Raw genomic sequence first — 15,896 nt, 5'->3', positions numbered from 1 at the left:
GTAGCCCTGTACAGTCTCACAAAGCTTTTTAACACATTAAGAGTTGCTGGAAGGCTGAATCAGACAAACAGTACCACCATCCTCGCTGTTTCTGGAACGACACTATGTACATATAAATAAAACTCGTACAGAGTGTCGTTCTAGAAACAGCGGGGATGGTGGTAGTGGTACTGTATGTCTGATTCAGCCTTCCAGCAACTCTTAATTCCGGTTAAAAAGCTTTGTGAGACTGTACAGGTCTACGCTTGTTGGTCTGAGCATGCACAGTTCAAGAGAGACCAATGTTTGTAAACAAAAGCACCAGCTTTTGACGGTGGGGACGCCAAATAACACAACACCGGTTCAGGCGTTTCTAGTATTACCGTCCATATGTATGTGTCCACGTGTGGTTTTCAGGTTTTGTAAGTTTTCTAAAATAAAGATAATGAAAATTTTAATTCATCTATGTTTTTTTATTTGAAATATCAATATAGTATGGTTTTCGCCTATCGGACTTATTGCTAGCTAGTATCAGAATTGTGGATTTATATTGGGTATCGGTTATCGCATATATTTGTGTCTCCAGTTAACGAATATCGGTTATCACCGATAAGGTTTTCCATTATCAGTTATCGGTTGTCGGGAATAAGGTTTTTTGTTATCGTGCCCAGCTATGGCTGCGTGTTCTAAAAAAAAAAATAACCACGCATGGTGGACCTGGTCTCACATGCGTGGGCTAATCGCTAACCAAGCATACCATCGCTAACCAAGCGTACCATCGCTAACCAAGCGTACCATCGCTAACCTTTGCAGTTACCTAACATTTTCCCCTTTCTACTTCCGGGTAAATAAAACTACCACATTCAGTAATTAATCCATACCAGAATCAATTAATATGCAAAACTGTGAAACGAAATGAAACATTAGTTATGAAAGCATATAAGAGCTTATCCATTATATCCTGAACACAAGTTGTGCGTGAAGGTCATACTTATACATCATTATGACAGTTAAAATTCAGGTGTTCAAGTGTCAAGACAGAGGGAAAGCGGCGGGTGGCAGGGTGGTGACCACCGATAGTGGCTCGTGTACACACTGCCATTTGAAACAACGGTATCTATCCCCGGCCACAGTGGCATGGTCGGAAAATGGCTCCGCCGGCCACAACTCGCCACTGTTTTGTGGCGCCCACAAAAAAGTGGCCCGTGTGCATGCACCCATAGAGATGTGTGTGTTCTATTTTGTGGCGGCCACTGACCACTAAAAAGTGGCTCGTGTGAATCCAGCCTCACACTCACCACAACCAACCACAGAGTGAGTGTTAAATTATTACAGTCCATATTTAATTTGTGATTTATGTGTATGTAAAACTATATAACAATGCTTAGAAATGCCTTAGAAATCCTTTTTTTTTTTTATTCGATCGAGATGGTAGAACAAAATCCTATTTTCCCTCTTTGATTATAGTCCCGCCGATCACGGATTCGCGGAACCAAATACCAGTGAACGGCGGGGGGCTATTGTATTTCATGTTAATTATCCAATTTAATCCAAACTCGGAAAATTAAAGGAACATGATGTAACTAACTGCCACTTTAAGGAGAGCATCCGCTGTGGATTTTTTTTCTAAATTGATAAAATTGAAAAAAATCACGTTTTTGTACATGCCTCGGCTAGCTTGTGGCAAAATATTACGAAGAAATAAGCAAAAATGACAGAGTTATGGCTGAATCCCCCCCCCCCCCCCTCTTCCGCTCGTCACTCATGTTGCTATAATACGCTTGCCTGCGCCATGACGGGCTGGGGCTGACTACTATCCAGGCCCCTCAAGAAAGCCTACTGGCGCTTAAGGCTGGGACATAAAAAAATAGCTACATTCATACACAGGTGCATACATCATCATGTTTCAGCATAGAAAATGGCCTAAAAGAATATTCATATGGCATCTTGTGGCAAACTAGCATCTGCGATGGCCTTGGAGGCAGCAGAGCTGACACATACATCAGTCACCCCGGAGGAGCCAGAGATAAGTTTTGCACGTCAGCTCGTGACCAGGATTTCCAAGAAAAGGACACCATCAGACACACGAAGTCCTTCAAAACAAAGAAAAACTGGAGTTCAGTAAAGAATACCAAAACAGGAAGGCATCTAAGTTTAAAGGGCGAACTCTTTAAGTCCCCGCAAACTTTAACTCTCCTTTTTAGAAAACAGGATTAGTTTCAGTTTTTCTAAAATAACTTCACTGCTATTTGACCGATTTTAATACACAATACATCATTGAAAAGAGGAGCTGAAGCACAAGTTTTTCATCCAAAGTTTTCTTTTCAATTAAGGGACAATTGTTGGAAAAGAAATAACGTTAGATACACAAAAAAATTGAAAAATTTTCCAAGATGAATCTTTTGAATTCTACTTTAAGTTTCTTTGGTAATTTTTTCAGCACCATAGGTTTTTAAATGAGAAATTTAGTTTTTTTTTTTTAATTACATTTTATTTTTTCCTGCTATTACGTATCGACTTATAGATCTGAAAGTAAGCGTATATTACTTTACCATAAGCATACATTTCACATGAATATAATCAGGATCATACATTAATGATTAAAGATATGGCGGATGCTCCCCTTAAATTTCAAAACAAAATTTACATATTTAGGTGTTTTATGAGTTTTACTAGTGCTCTTCACCCTTAGAGCCCTGATACAGCCCACTTCATACGCTCTGCAGACAGGCAAAAACACGCTACCCTCACCACCCTTCTACTGGGCCATAGAGACCGATTTCCCATTTTTGCGTTCACAAAGGTTGCACAGTGCTTCCTTCTAGCGCAGTGGTTCCCAACCTTTTTTTCAGGCGACCCCAATCATGCACCTCTAGATATAACCGCGACCCCACTAGTTTAGTTGTATATGTGTTATCAAAGTATAATAACACCATGTTTGATATTTTGAGGTCTTGGCGACCCCAGGGTTGGGGGAAAGGAGGATCTAGCAAAAACTGGCAAAATCTCAAAATCTGCCATGTTGGTGTGTTTGCCCCTCGAACTCTAGACGCCTCATATGAACTCTTCACTTCCTCACATTTTGACCACCAGCATGGCTATGTGAAAATCCTATTTACCTATACAAATAATGCAACTGAAAATTCTCCCATTTTCATACCTTAGAGTTCAAGTTGGCTGCCCGGCCCACAACCATGAGGGATGCTGCTTCCCGCCAAAACTTTCCAGCCATGATCCACAACGATATATCCTGTAACAGAGATTAAGATATAAGCATTGGAATATGAAGAGTAGGGAAAGGTGAGTATGGTGGAAAGTATACAAAGTAAATGAGAAAAGAGAGCTGAAGCTGCTATCAATAAAGTAAACGACACTTGGCCAGAAGTGGAAAGGTGACCTACAGAATCATAATGGAGCAGAGGTCATTTAGTAAGTGTAGCACCATAAGGTATCACCCTATTAACATAGGACACACCACATTCTGAAGCTAGAATTATTAAAGAAGGAAGTACATACTGGAGTGTGTGTGTGACATGAAAGAATTCTGAATTCTGAAAACAAAATCATATTTTCAGTTACTCAGATTCCCATTTAGTCCCCAATGACAAACCTACATCTGTAAGCTAAAAGCAAGTAGTTTCCACTGATGCCCATTAGTTTTATTTTATTATTTTAAAAAATAGGTGAAGAAACAGTCCTTGAGTGTTGGCAGAAGATAACCCCTGCTGTAGAGTCTTAAAGAAAGGTACTTTGGTAACATTTCTAAGAGTAACTAAGCTTGACGACCTGCCGGCTTATTTTTGCCTCCACGTTTGCCAAACTTACACACTGGACACTGTCACAAAAATAACACCAACATATAATAGTGATAATAACAAAGTCATCACCACACAACCCAAAATTGACCTCTGTTTTTGGCTTCTCTGTACTCTATTCTGGAGCAGCAAGTAGCCAGGCATTTTTTTTTTCATTATTGTTTCCTTTTTTTCACACGCCCTTGAACTGTCTCCTTTTCTGTAAAAAAAAAAAAAAAAAAAAAAAAAAAAAAAGCCTTCTGCCACCCACCGAACATTAAGCTACACCACTGCCTCCAGCCCAACCAAGATGTACCCTTGAAAGCATGCCAGCCTGTTTGTTGTCAGTGTCACTTTTATGACAGAATGGGATGGAAAAAAAGCACCCCAAACATTTACTTTAAAAAATGTTGTACATGGAATGCTGGATGAAGCAGTATATGTAATAACACACTAAAAATATTGATGATTTTGATTAAAGGTCCATTATAATGTTATCATTCTTCTTTATTATTATGATAACTGTTTTTGTTATTGTTACAATCACAGTCTTTTAATTGAGAGTCATTGGCAGTAAGTGAATTTAACCTTCCAAGGCAGAGGTAAGCATCTGCAAAGTTGCATGAAGGAAGTAACATTTGTAGCCAGCACTCCCCCCAACACACAAGCATACTGAGTGTGTGGGTCAATGTCAATGTGAGTGTATGTGATCTTGTACAGAAGTGTAAGTCTGTGTGCTTGTCTGCACATGTGAAGAGGTTCCATGTTAATCTGTTGTTTGATCTGTGTTGTGATGCCTGGTGTTCAAGTTAATTGTTCGTAATGAGCCTAGCCGCCTTGGTGTTGATTAACGCTAACTTATCAATGTTTGTGTGTGTGTATAAGGATCCCACACCGTGGAGCAGTATTCTAGTGTTGGTCTCACAAGTGTGTTGTACATCAGTGCTTATTTCTGTCTCTTTGACCTTTAAGCCTGCGTCAAGTGGGAACCCATTACCCTGGGACACAGGCATGTATAATGTCTAAGTTAAAAGAGTTTGCTTTCCCAGAAAAATCATTTATCCACCAGCCTGATAAGGAAGATGAACAGCTGGTATGCCAACTTCCTAGGCTAGGCCTATGAATTTTATGGTAAAAATATAATTCGCACATCAGTACTTCTTCGTGCCATCTTTAGATAAATGCATATACAGTAGTAAATATAAATTAAAACAAAATAATATTGAAAATCACCAAATCTATTCTCCAGTCATTAAAAGTTACTAGTGGCAATATAATACCATTCCCAGTAGATAGATTACTAATGACAGTGACAGTGGCCAGTGGGTAACTGTCCATTACCTATGTAGGTAGTGTCAGTTAAAGTAAACATGGAAAGTCAGCACCCAAGTCTGGTGGTTCTGCTCTACTATCTAAGAAGTGGGTATACTTCTAGATATTTACCTTGTTTCACTAATCTTACTGAATCACTTGATTTTCCTCAATAGCTACCTATTAACACATCCTTGTGTTTACCTTTTAGGGTTTAGCACCCTCTTTAAAGCAGGTGTGAGGTCATACTTGGCATAATTTCAGCAGAAACCCAAACTTACACCTACAGAAAAATGGTCTTGTATGAAATCAATGCCAGTTTTGCCTCAGTCTTTCTGCCATTTAAACAGAGATCAATTTTTTTTTTTATCAGAATCAATGCTTTGGCCTCCTCATCATATTGTCTATAGCAAGTAGAGCTACACCATAAACAGGCGAGTTTCCTACAGGTTCGTGCCTGGCTGAAGTTAGCAAGGAAGGCCTAGGAGGTGAGAAACAGAGGAAAGTGAATGAAGGGAAGGCAAGGAGGATGTCGGGGATGATAATGAATGGAGGCAATAGAGTTGTAAATAAATACGATGTGGGGAAAGTCTATGGAAAGGAGTAGCTGTATCATATTGCCTCTATGGATCAGAAATAATGCATCAGACAGAGCTCGGCCTATGTATGTGGATCTATGTGGCAGGAGTGGCTGGGCCTTCTGTTCATGTAGATTGTGCATAAGTGTGCTGTGCACACGCATATATAATTATAAGGTGTCAATTATTAAAGCAGTATATGTATCTTGTTCGATTTCGTTCGTTTTCTTGTCCTGTTTCTTAAATATGCCACTGGGCGAAATGAAACTATTATTATTATTATTACAGAAGGGGACATTGCACAGCTGGAAAAGGTTCAGAACATGGTAGGCAGGTGGGGATTAGGAGTCCCTAGGAGCACAGCAGTAGAGGCCATCAGAGGGGTTATGGGATTGAGCACATTTAAGGAAAGAATTATAAATGGTAAGTTGGGTTTCTTAAAGAAAATTGAAAAGAGTAGCGAGGAAAGATGGGCAAAGAAAATAATGCAAGAAAGTGGAAACAAGTCCACCTGGGGGAAAGAATTAGAGAGGTGGAAAAGGAGAAAACACCTGAGAGAGGAGTGGAATGAGGAGATCAGGGATGTGAAGAAGAAAGCTAAAAGGAATGGAAAAGTCAAATTGCAGGAAGGAATGAGTGGCAAATCGATGTTAAGATGGTACAGCAGGAAACAGAAGCCCGAGGGAGTAGACTGGCAATGTGGAAATTGGGAGAGCAAGCTGTTGTTTGAAGCAAGAACGGGAACCCTGGAGGTAAATGGCAGGAACAGGGACGGAGAAACCAGAACTGTAGCTGTAGGACAGGGGAGAAAGAAACAGTGGAACGCCTGACTTAGAAATTTTCAAGGCACCCCCACATAATCAAGCCGCTTATGCAGTAAATTGGTACGACCAGTAACTAAAACTTTCACAAATGTGAAGCAAAAGAAGTATCCTATGCAGTACCCATGCTATTTTTTCGGTATATTAGCAGCAGTTGTTGGCTAGATTAACCCGATAGTGTATTGCAGTGAGGAAAAATTAAGCTACAAAGCACAATTGAAAAGCAGTGTGTGAATAAACAGAAGAGACGACCGAGAGGGCCCAAGGAGCGATACAGGTCATAAGAAGAAGAATGTTTGTTTACTATTATCCGGATTTATGGCTCCGTTTTACCTTGAATTTACCTTGAAGTGCTTCTGCCTCAAGAGAGCGTTATACCCTCGATGTACATTGAGGCAGGGCCACGGCGTTGCCGCCACCCCTTACACTGCTGCATGTATTCCGGGTGGGAAGCATGTTGTATTGTTCATCAGGGCCAACAAATGTTATTATACAATGTCATGTCTACATTGCATGGGTAAGCCAGGAAAATAACTTGAAGAGAACAAGAAGATGGACAATCTGTTGATCGGCGTTAAAAAATGAAAACAGAGGTGCAGTCTAGGTACTAAGGGTGCAGTCTAGGCAGCAAGAGTGCAGTCTTGATCTCACCCATTTCGGATCGCTTCGTGGGTTTCCCTTCGCAGCTTACCTCTATAACTGGAGGCCGCCTCTTAACTCTCTTCTTTTCTTAATCCACTTTGCATGACATCCAACTTTTATTCGTGTTTCAGTGATAATCGTATGTGGGTCACTGGCTCTCCCTCTCCTCTCACCGGTGCAGCAACGGGGCAGCGGGCCGGGCAGTGGCACTGCGGGCACTGGAGGCCTGGCAGTGGATCAGCTTCTTCTTCTTCTTCTTCTTTTGACCTGTAACGCTTTTGTCATGCCCCGGGAGTTTATTTTCTCTTTTCCTATTCTCCAACACGACCTCTGCGTGTATCAAAACACACGAGAAATTAATCAAGACAAGGAGAGGGTATTCGCCGGCTGCCTGGGCGGCACAACGTTTCATCGGTAAGACAAAATAATATTTGTGGTGAAACATTATAATATAGGAGGCGAGAAAACTGAGCTTGAAAAAGAGCGACGCATAAGAATGCAAATGATTCCTTGGTGGAAATTTCAAGGAAATCATCTGTAATTCATCTCCCATGGCTTTTACACGCAAACAGGTCACATTACTGAAATGTAGAGGTCTTTGGGTACTATCAGAAGTACAATAAACACATATAGTTATTTTGCAAAACATGTTAAATAAGAGTGTAAACCTGGACAAGTTACCGAGTTGATTCAACCCACGGGCACTCATTTGCCTGACAACGTTAATTCTCATTCTCTCATTCTTATTCTCTCATTCTCATTCACACTCATTCTTATTCTCTAATTCTCATTATCCCTCTCATTCTCATTCTCTCTCTCTCTCATTCTCATGCTCATTACCTCTCTCTCATTCTCATTCCCTCAGAGTGGGCGCCTGTCACTAGTGGCGTCCCTCAGGGCTCGGTTCTTGGCCCAGTGCTCTTCATTATTTACATCAACGACGTGGATGTTGGACTCAATAACCGCATTAGTAAATTTGCAGACGACACAAAGATTGGTAACTCGGTTCTCACTGACGAAGACAGGCAAAGCCTCCAAGAGGATTTGCACAAAATTTCAGCTTGGTCGGATAGATGGGAGATGCCCTTTAACGTAGACAAGTGCCAGGTCCTTCAAGTTGGAACGAGGAATAAAAAGTTTGATTACGAAATGCGCGGCGTTAAACTCAAAAGCGTTCAATGCGTCAAGGACTTGGGGGTCAAAATCGCGTCAAACCTCAAATTCTCACAGCAATGCATCGATGCAGCAAATAAAGCGAACAGAATGTTGGGCTTCATTAAAAGAAACTTTTTATTTAAGAATAAAGATGTAATACTCCCGCTCTACAACAGTTTAGTCAGACCCCACTTGTAATATGCGGTACAGTTTTGGTCTCCCCACCATGCAAAGGAGAGTGCTAACTCAGCCGGGGTTCAGCGTCGGGCAACGAAAATTATCCTTCCTTGCGCAACAAATCCTACGAAGAAAGGCTTTCTACCCTTAACATGTTCTCTCTTGAGAAACGTCGCCTCCGAGGAAAACTGATCGAATGTTTTAAAATACTTAATGGTTTCACGAATGTAGACAGATCAACATTGTTTATGATCGATGACACTTTGCGCACGAGGAACAATGGGGTAAAACTCAGATGTAGACAAGTAAATTCAGACTGCACCAAATTTTTCTTCACCAACGTTGTAGTGCGAGAATGGAATAAGCTCCCATCATCAGTGGTCCAGTGTAACACGATTGACTCCTTCAAAAATAAGCTCGACCGTCACTTCCTTCAACTTAATATCAACTAGAGTAGAAATGCAACGTTTTGGAGTCTTCTGATTAATGTAAAATCACTTAGGTTTAAGGACAGACCACCAAGTCTGGACCATGGGGTCTGTGTGGTCTGATTTTCTATGTAAATCTATGTAAATCATTTTCAATCTCTCTCTCTCTCTCTCTCTCTCTCTCTCTCTCTCTCTCTCTCTCTCTCTCTCTCTCTCTCTCTCTCTCTCTCTCTCTCTCTCTCTCTCTCTCTCTCTCTCTCTCTCTCTCTCTCTCTCTCTCTCTCTCTCTCTCTCTCTCTCTCTCTCTCTCTCTCTCTCTCTCTCTCTCTTATTCTCATTCTTAGAGTGGGCGCCGGCCACTAGTGGTGTCCCTCAGGGCTCGGTTCTAGGCCCAGTGCTCTTCATTATTTATATCAACGATATGGATGTTGGACTCAATAATCGCATTAGTAAATTTGCAGGCGACACAAAGATTGGTAACTCGGTTCTCACTGACGAAGACAGGCAAAGCCTCCAAGAGGATTTGCACAAAATTTCAGCTTGGTCGGATAGATGGGAGATGCCCTTTAACGTAGACAAGTGCCAGGTCCTTCAAGTTGGAACAAGAAATAAGAAGTTCGATTACGAAATGCGCGGCGTTAAACTCACAAGCGTTCAATGCGTTAAGGACTTGGGGGTCAAAATCGCGTCAAACCTCAAATTCTCACATCAATGCATCGATGCAGCAAATAAAGCGAACAGAATGTTGGGCTTCATTAAAAGAAACTTTTTATTCAAGAGTAAAGATGTAATACTTCCGCTCTACAATAGTTTAGTCAGACCCCACTTGGAATATGCGGTACAGTTTTGGTCTCCCCACTATGCAAAGGACATTGCTAAATTAGGTGTTCAGCATCGGGCAACAAAAATGATCCCTTCCTTGCGCAACAAATCCTACGAAGAAAGGCTTTCCACCTTTAACATATCCTCTCTTGAGAAACGTCGCCTCCGAGGAAAACTGATCGAATGTTTTAAAATGCTTAAAGGTTTCACGAATGTAGACAGAACAAAACTGTTTATGATCGATGACATTTTGCGAACGAGGAATAATGGTATAAAACTCAAATGTAGACAAGTAAATTCAGACTGCAACAATTTTTTCTTCACCAACGTTGTAGTGCGAGAATGGAATAAGCTCCCACCGTCAGTGGTCCAGTGTAACACGATTGACTCCTTTAAAAACAAGCTCGACCGCCACTTCCTTGAACTTAATATTAACTAGAGTAGAAAAGCAATGTTTTGGAGCCATCTGATTAATGTAGAATCACTTAGGTTTAAGGACAGACCACCTAGTCTGGACCATGGGGTCTGTGTGGTCTGATTTTCTATGTAATTCTATGTAGGTCATTTTCTCTCACTCTCATTCTTTCACTTATTCTCTCTCATTCTCATTCTCTCTCTCATTCTCATTCTCACTCATTCTCATTCTCTCATTCTTATTTTCTCATTTTCATTCTCATTACCTCTCATTCTCATTCTCTCTCATTCTCATTCTCACTCATTCTCTCTCATTCTCTCTCATTCTTATTCTCTCTCATTCTTATTCTCTCATTTTCATTCTCATTCGATCTCTCATTCTCAGTCTTATTATCATTATCATTCTCCCTCATTTTTCATTCTCTCTCTCTCTCTCTCTCTCTCTCTCTCTCTCTCTCTCTCTCTCTCTCTCTCTCTCTCTCTCTCTCTCTCTCTCTCTCTCTCTCTCTCTCTCTCTCTCTCTCTCTCTCTCTCTCTTGTGTGAGGGCAACACAAGCAGTTCTTAAAGAGTCACTAGGCGATAACACGGAGGGCTGCAACACCAGACACAAGGAACTCTTTCAGTGTGTGTGTGTGTGTGTGTGTGTGTGTGTGTGTGTGTGTGTGTGTGTGTGTGTGTGTGTGTGTGTGTGTGTGTGTGTGTGTGTGTGTGTGTGTGTGTGTGTGTGTGTGTGTGTGTGTGTGTGTGTGTGTGTGTGTGTGTGAGAGAGAGAGAGAGAGAGAGAGAGAGAGAGAGAGAGAGAGAGAGAGAGAGAGAGATATACAAAGGATCAGCGACTTCCCCATCTGTCAGCTGAACCCAGGTGATGGTGAGTGGTCATGTCATGGTGGAGCTCTCTGAGACGAGGAGGCCAGGCAATGGAGAGATAAGTAGTGGGGGTTTTACCTACTATTGGTCAGGCCAGAGCGATGGTTCCCGTCTGAAAGGAATAACTCTAGCCATTTTTAGCCAAATGCAGTACTCTGTCGTTGTGGTTACTCCGGTTCATAAGCGTAAGATGCTGGCGAGGTTGAAACACACCTTGGACTTCATATCTCTTATTGCAACATACACCCATATACTGAGATGTGTGAATTTTGGGAGAAAGAGATATTCTACGCCAAGCTTGACTCTATTGTCGACCAGTACCCCCGCGTGATACACTAATTGTCTTGGGCGACTTCAATGCATCTACTGGTACAGAGAGCTAGGGCTACGAGTTGTGGGTTAGTCCCCGTGGTTATGGCGAAAGAAACTTTAACAGTTGTTTCCTTTTGAACTTTACGAGGTCCAGAAGGCTGAGGATTGCTGGTTTCTGGTCCAAGAGATGCGAGCCTTGCCACTGGACTTAATTGGTATAGCAATGTTGGCGGTGTGCCAAAGGAGATCGATCACCTCCTTGGTATAGTGAAACCATGCGGCTTGGCGGGATCGTTTTTGCGTTGGCTCCCGCGGGTCCTTTCCTCCCCGCCGCTCTGCCACACAGTCCCAACCCCTATCTCTCCCTCTCATATATTAGCTATAGTCAACATATGTTAGCTATAGATAACGATCTTGCCAATCTGTACTACAGTACTCATTGGAGAATCCTCCAGTATTGTTGGGTTTTCCGGAGTGCTGAGTTCTTGGCGACCGACCACAGACTTGTTGTAAAACTGAGGAAAATCTCAAGATACAATCCTCCAGGGCTCTTGAGAATCTGTGGACCGGGCATATGGTCAGGAGTATGCAATATCAGTCTCAAATCGGTTTGAAGTGCTTGGTACTCTGGCGGACCCTGGAGAGTTGTGGAATACCTTAAAACGTGAAACTCTCAAAGCTGCTGAGGAGTACACTAGAGAGCGTCCAAGGTCTAGGAGTGGTGTTCCCTCGAGGGAAACACTAGAGAATATAGAGTCGTGCCGCCAGGCTGGCTTAATTGAGAGGAAGTGCAGTGTATTCAGCTTAAAGAAACCAATTCCCACCAGAGACCAAAAAGAAACATGACAAACCATCTAAAATTTAACCATTTACATTTTAGCAGCAGCCTTAACCTCAAATTTTAACGCATTCTCAAATCTGTAATTCCATTAAAAGGCGAAAAATAAGGAGGGGAAGGGAAGAGCTTGAGAATAAGAAAGGGAGAGGAAGGGGGAGGAGGGAGGCCTAATAAAAGGACGCCCAGTAAACAGTTTGACGTGAAAGCAATTAACAAGTCTTCACCGTAATAACTGGTCGCTTTTACCGTTTCCCTTTTCCTCTTCTTTAATTCCTTTTCCATTTTACCTCTAGCGCTTTCCTGACTAACACAATTTTTCTGCCTGCTTTGGCTCTAAGAAGATAAATAAGGTGATAAATAAACAGATCGTAGGCTACATCAAAGCAATAAACAAGTCTTTACCAAATAACTATATACTTCTACCTTTTTTTTTTTCCTTTTTCCACTCTCTATCAGTCTTTCCATTTCAACAAGTCACTTTAGGTGTGGCTGCCTCAGGCTAGCCGTGTTGCCACTTTACCCTTCTCTCACTGCCCCCCCCCCTCCCCTCTCTCTCTCTCTCTCTCTCTCTCTCTCTCTCTCTCTCTCTCTCTCTCTCTCTCTCTCTCTCTCTCTCTCTCTCTCTCTCTCTCTCTCTCTCTCTCTCTCTCTCTCTCTCTCTCAACATTTTTTTCCATTATAAATTCCCATGTTTTGACAGCTTCCCACACCGCCCATGAGGCAAGAGTTGGCCAGCACGGTGTTCTTGTCGCCCTACTTGACGCGTCGCATAAGCCACCCTTCAACAACGTATTGGGATGTGTGCAAATTCAGTTTCGTCCACAGAAAAAAATAATCCTTGGTAGGATTTTATAGTCTAATCATACGATTACATGTACAGAATATTTAAAACTTATTTTCAAATAGTAAATAGTTATCAATATGAGATATATAGATAGGCGGTGATGCAGTAGATTGTGCGCTAACCCCGCCAGTAACGTCCAAAATGACAATAAAATGGAAATACTATACCGAGTTCTAACTAGCGCCATAAACGTCATAATACATCAAAACAATTAAGTCTTAAACATAGAACACGTCTATTTGCTTTATTTTCCCCATCTATATAACCTCCCTGACTAATACGCTTCTTCTGAGTGCTTTAGCCGTGATTGAAAAGATAAATATGATGCCAAATAAACAGTTAGACGTCAAAACTATTAGTAGATTTTCAACATGCAACATATCTATACCTATTTTCTTTTTCCTCTCTTCATTACCCTTCTGACTAACATCTTTCTTTAACCTTGATAGAGAAGATAATAAAAGAGGTTCAATAAACAGTATGATGTCAAAACAATTAAGAAATCTTCAACATACAACACCTCTACCTATTTCCTTTTCCCCTCTTTATCATTACCCTCCTGCCTAACATCCTTCTTCTGTGGTTTAGCCTTGATGGAGAAGATAAAGATAAAACGTTAAATAAACAGTAAGACATCAAAACAACTAAAAAAAATAATAGTAAATCTTCAACATATAACTGAACACTAACACCGTATTATATTCCCCCCATTTAGACTCTTCCTGACTGATTGCATCCTTCTTCTTGCTTTAGCCTCTATTAAGAAGACACATAAGACGCCAAAATAAACAGCGAAACGTCAAAACAAGTATAAAAAAACACCAAACAAGCGAACACAAGCACCATATTGTTTTCTCCCCATTCCTCACCTGCCTTTACCCTCGATGAAAAGCAGTATACAAAAGCGAATAAATAAAAATACGAGAGGTGATGGGATGGAAGGAGAGGAGGAGGGAGAGAAGGATCTAGGTGGGGTGGTGTTCGGGGGGCAGAGGAGAGGGGAGTAGGGGTGTCCAATGTCCTAAGCTCGCCTACCACCTGCCTACACCTGCTTACGAGCTATCAAGGGCCAACCCAACACCTGCTGCGCGCGCTACTTCATGTCTTATAACCTTGTGTCTTACGGGTGGTGGTGGTGGTGGTGGTGTGATGGACAAGGATGAGGGTGAGGTTGGGGGTGGTGGTAGTGGTGGTGGGGGTGGTGGTAGTGACCGTGTGCAGCTGTGGTGGTGGGTGGGGGTGGGAGGGGGGTGATGATGGGTAGTCTTACGCGTGCCAGCACCCACCCACCTATCACCACCACCACCTCCACTTCGCCGCCGCTAACTTGAAAATAGTAGATGTGGCTGTGTATGGTGAAGGTGGTGGAAGTTTTTTTTTTTTTTTTTTTTTACAACAAAGGAGACGGCTCAAAGGCAACAAAAAGAGTGTAGAAAAAAAGCCCGCTACTCACCGCTCCCACGACAGATAAAAGTAAAAGGTGGCCAAAAGAGAGGTCAATTTTGGGTAGAAGATGAAAAAGAAAAAGAAAAAAGAAGAAAAAAAGAAAAAGAAAAAGAGTAGGAAGAAGAAAAAGAAGAAGAAGAAGAAGAAGAAGAAGAAGAAGAAGAAGAAGAAGAAATGTCAGAAGAAGAAGAAGAAGAAGAATGAGTGGTGTAAGACGGTGTGCTGTAACTGCAAATGAACTACAAAGAATTTCATGATACATAACAAGAATTCCCATAACAAAACCAATAAAAACAAAAAATAAAAACAAAAACAGAAATTCTCAACAATAAAAAAAAAACATCCCACTGAACAAAATCCTACCGAGAGTAACACATTAGATTAACAACCAACAAGACGCCATGCCAAGAAGTAAGAAAAGAAACGAAAAAATACGAGTAAATAAAATATACATGATGAAAAGAATAACACCTCCAATACTTACAATACAAGAGACAAGTAATTCATATGCATCAATAGATTCAATACGTAGTTACAGTGATTTTTTTTCCCAGTTCAGCAAGACCACCACTTTTAGCCTCCACCGACCCCCCCCCCCCCCCCCCAAACACACACACACACACACACACACACACACACACACACTTACTAAACCGCAAGTCGTATTAGTCAAAGAAGAATATATGCTTTTATTTTTTTTTTACTACACATGAAGCCGCGAGAACTACGTGTATTACAAGCGCCTAAAAAACACTGACGGCAGGGGAGTATTTTTTCCCCAATGTGGTTAGTTGGCGGGAGACAGAAAAAATATATAAATAAAAAGTGTTCGTCCCGGCAAAACTCGACGTGCAAATTTTGTTCCCTGCAGAAATATGAAAAAAAGGACACAAGCTGACATCACAGAATATAAAAAAAAAAAAAGATAATAAAATACAGAATAAATCTAAAAACCGATTCACTGACTAAATAGATATATAAATAAGAATTACGTCATCTCAGAATACATATGAAAAAATATCGTATTTTTGTTCAGCATAAAAATAATACAAGGCAAAAATATTCTCGGGAAAAAAGCATCGCATGTTTTCGTGATTATTTTTCCTTGGCTAGTAATAAGAAACACTATTATTTTTGCATGAAAAAAAAGGAAAATGGAAAGAAAAGAAGGAAGGAAGGAAGAAATGGAAGAAACGGAAGAATGAAAAAGAAAGAAGAAAAGGAAGGTGAAAGAAATTAATAAGTAAATATGAAGAGGAGAAAAATACAAGGAAAGAAAGAAAGAAGGAATAAATAAGAACATAAGAACATAAGTAGTCTGCTAGAGGCCATTAGCCCTATGCAAGGCAGCTCCTGTGAGCCTAACCCCACCTAACATCACATCCATGAGTGCTCCTCGGCCCCTTTTCCTGTCACGAGGTCTCATTTTTTTCTGTTATCGTATTTCATCTTTCGAGTTTTCAGTAA

The 15,896-nt window shown here is 41.1% G+C and overlaps 1 protein-coding gene across 5 annotated transcripts in view; it reads right to left on the bottom strand.

Moving 5' to 3' along the window:
* The window catches only part of LOC126998390 (acyl-coenzyme A diphosphatase NUDT19-like), a 57,759-nt gene that overhangs the window by 27,341 nt on the left and 14,522 nt on the right, over positions 1–15,896 (bottom strand). The window contains exons 1-2 of one of the 5 annotated variants that reach the window (XM_050860011.1): positions 7,175–7,363; positions 3,140–3,229 (exon numbers count right to left, since the gene is read on the bottom strand). In XM_050860011.1, coding sequence (XP_050715968.1) covers positions 3,140–3,211 — 72 coding nt within the window. In that variant the 5' untranslated portion in view covers positions 3,212–3,229; positions 7,175–7,363. Of the gene's footprint in view, positions 1–3,139; positions 3,230–6,816; positions 7,101–7,174; positions 7,364–15,896 lie in introns of those variants that run through there. The other 4 variants (XM_050860012.1, XM_050860013.1, XM_050860014.1 and 1 more) reach the window with 4 other exon arrangements.

This window comes from Eriocheir sinensis, chromosome 14, assembly GCF_024679095.1.
Source record: "Eriocheir sinensis breed Jianghai 21 chromosome 14, ASM2467909v1, whole genome shotgun sequence".
NCBI lineage: Eukaryota > Metazoa > Arthropoda > Malacostraca > Decapoda > Varunidae > Eriocheir > Eriocheir sinensis.
Note: the sequence above shows the minus strand (reverse complement) of the source record. Positions and strands in the feature narration are given on the sequence as shown.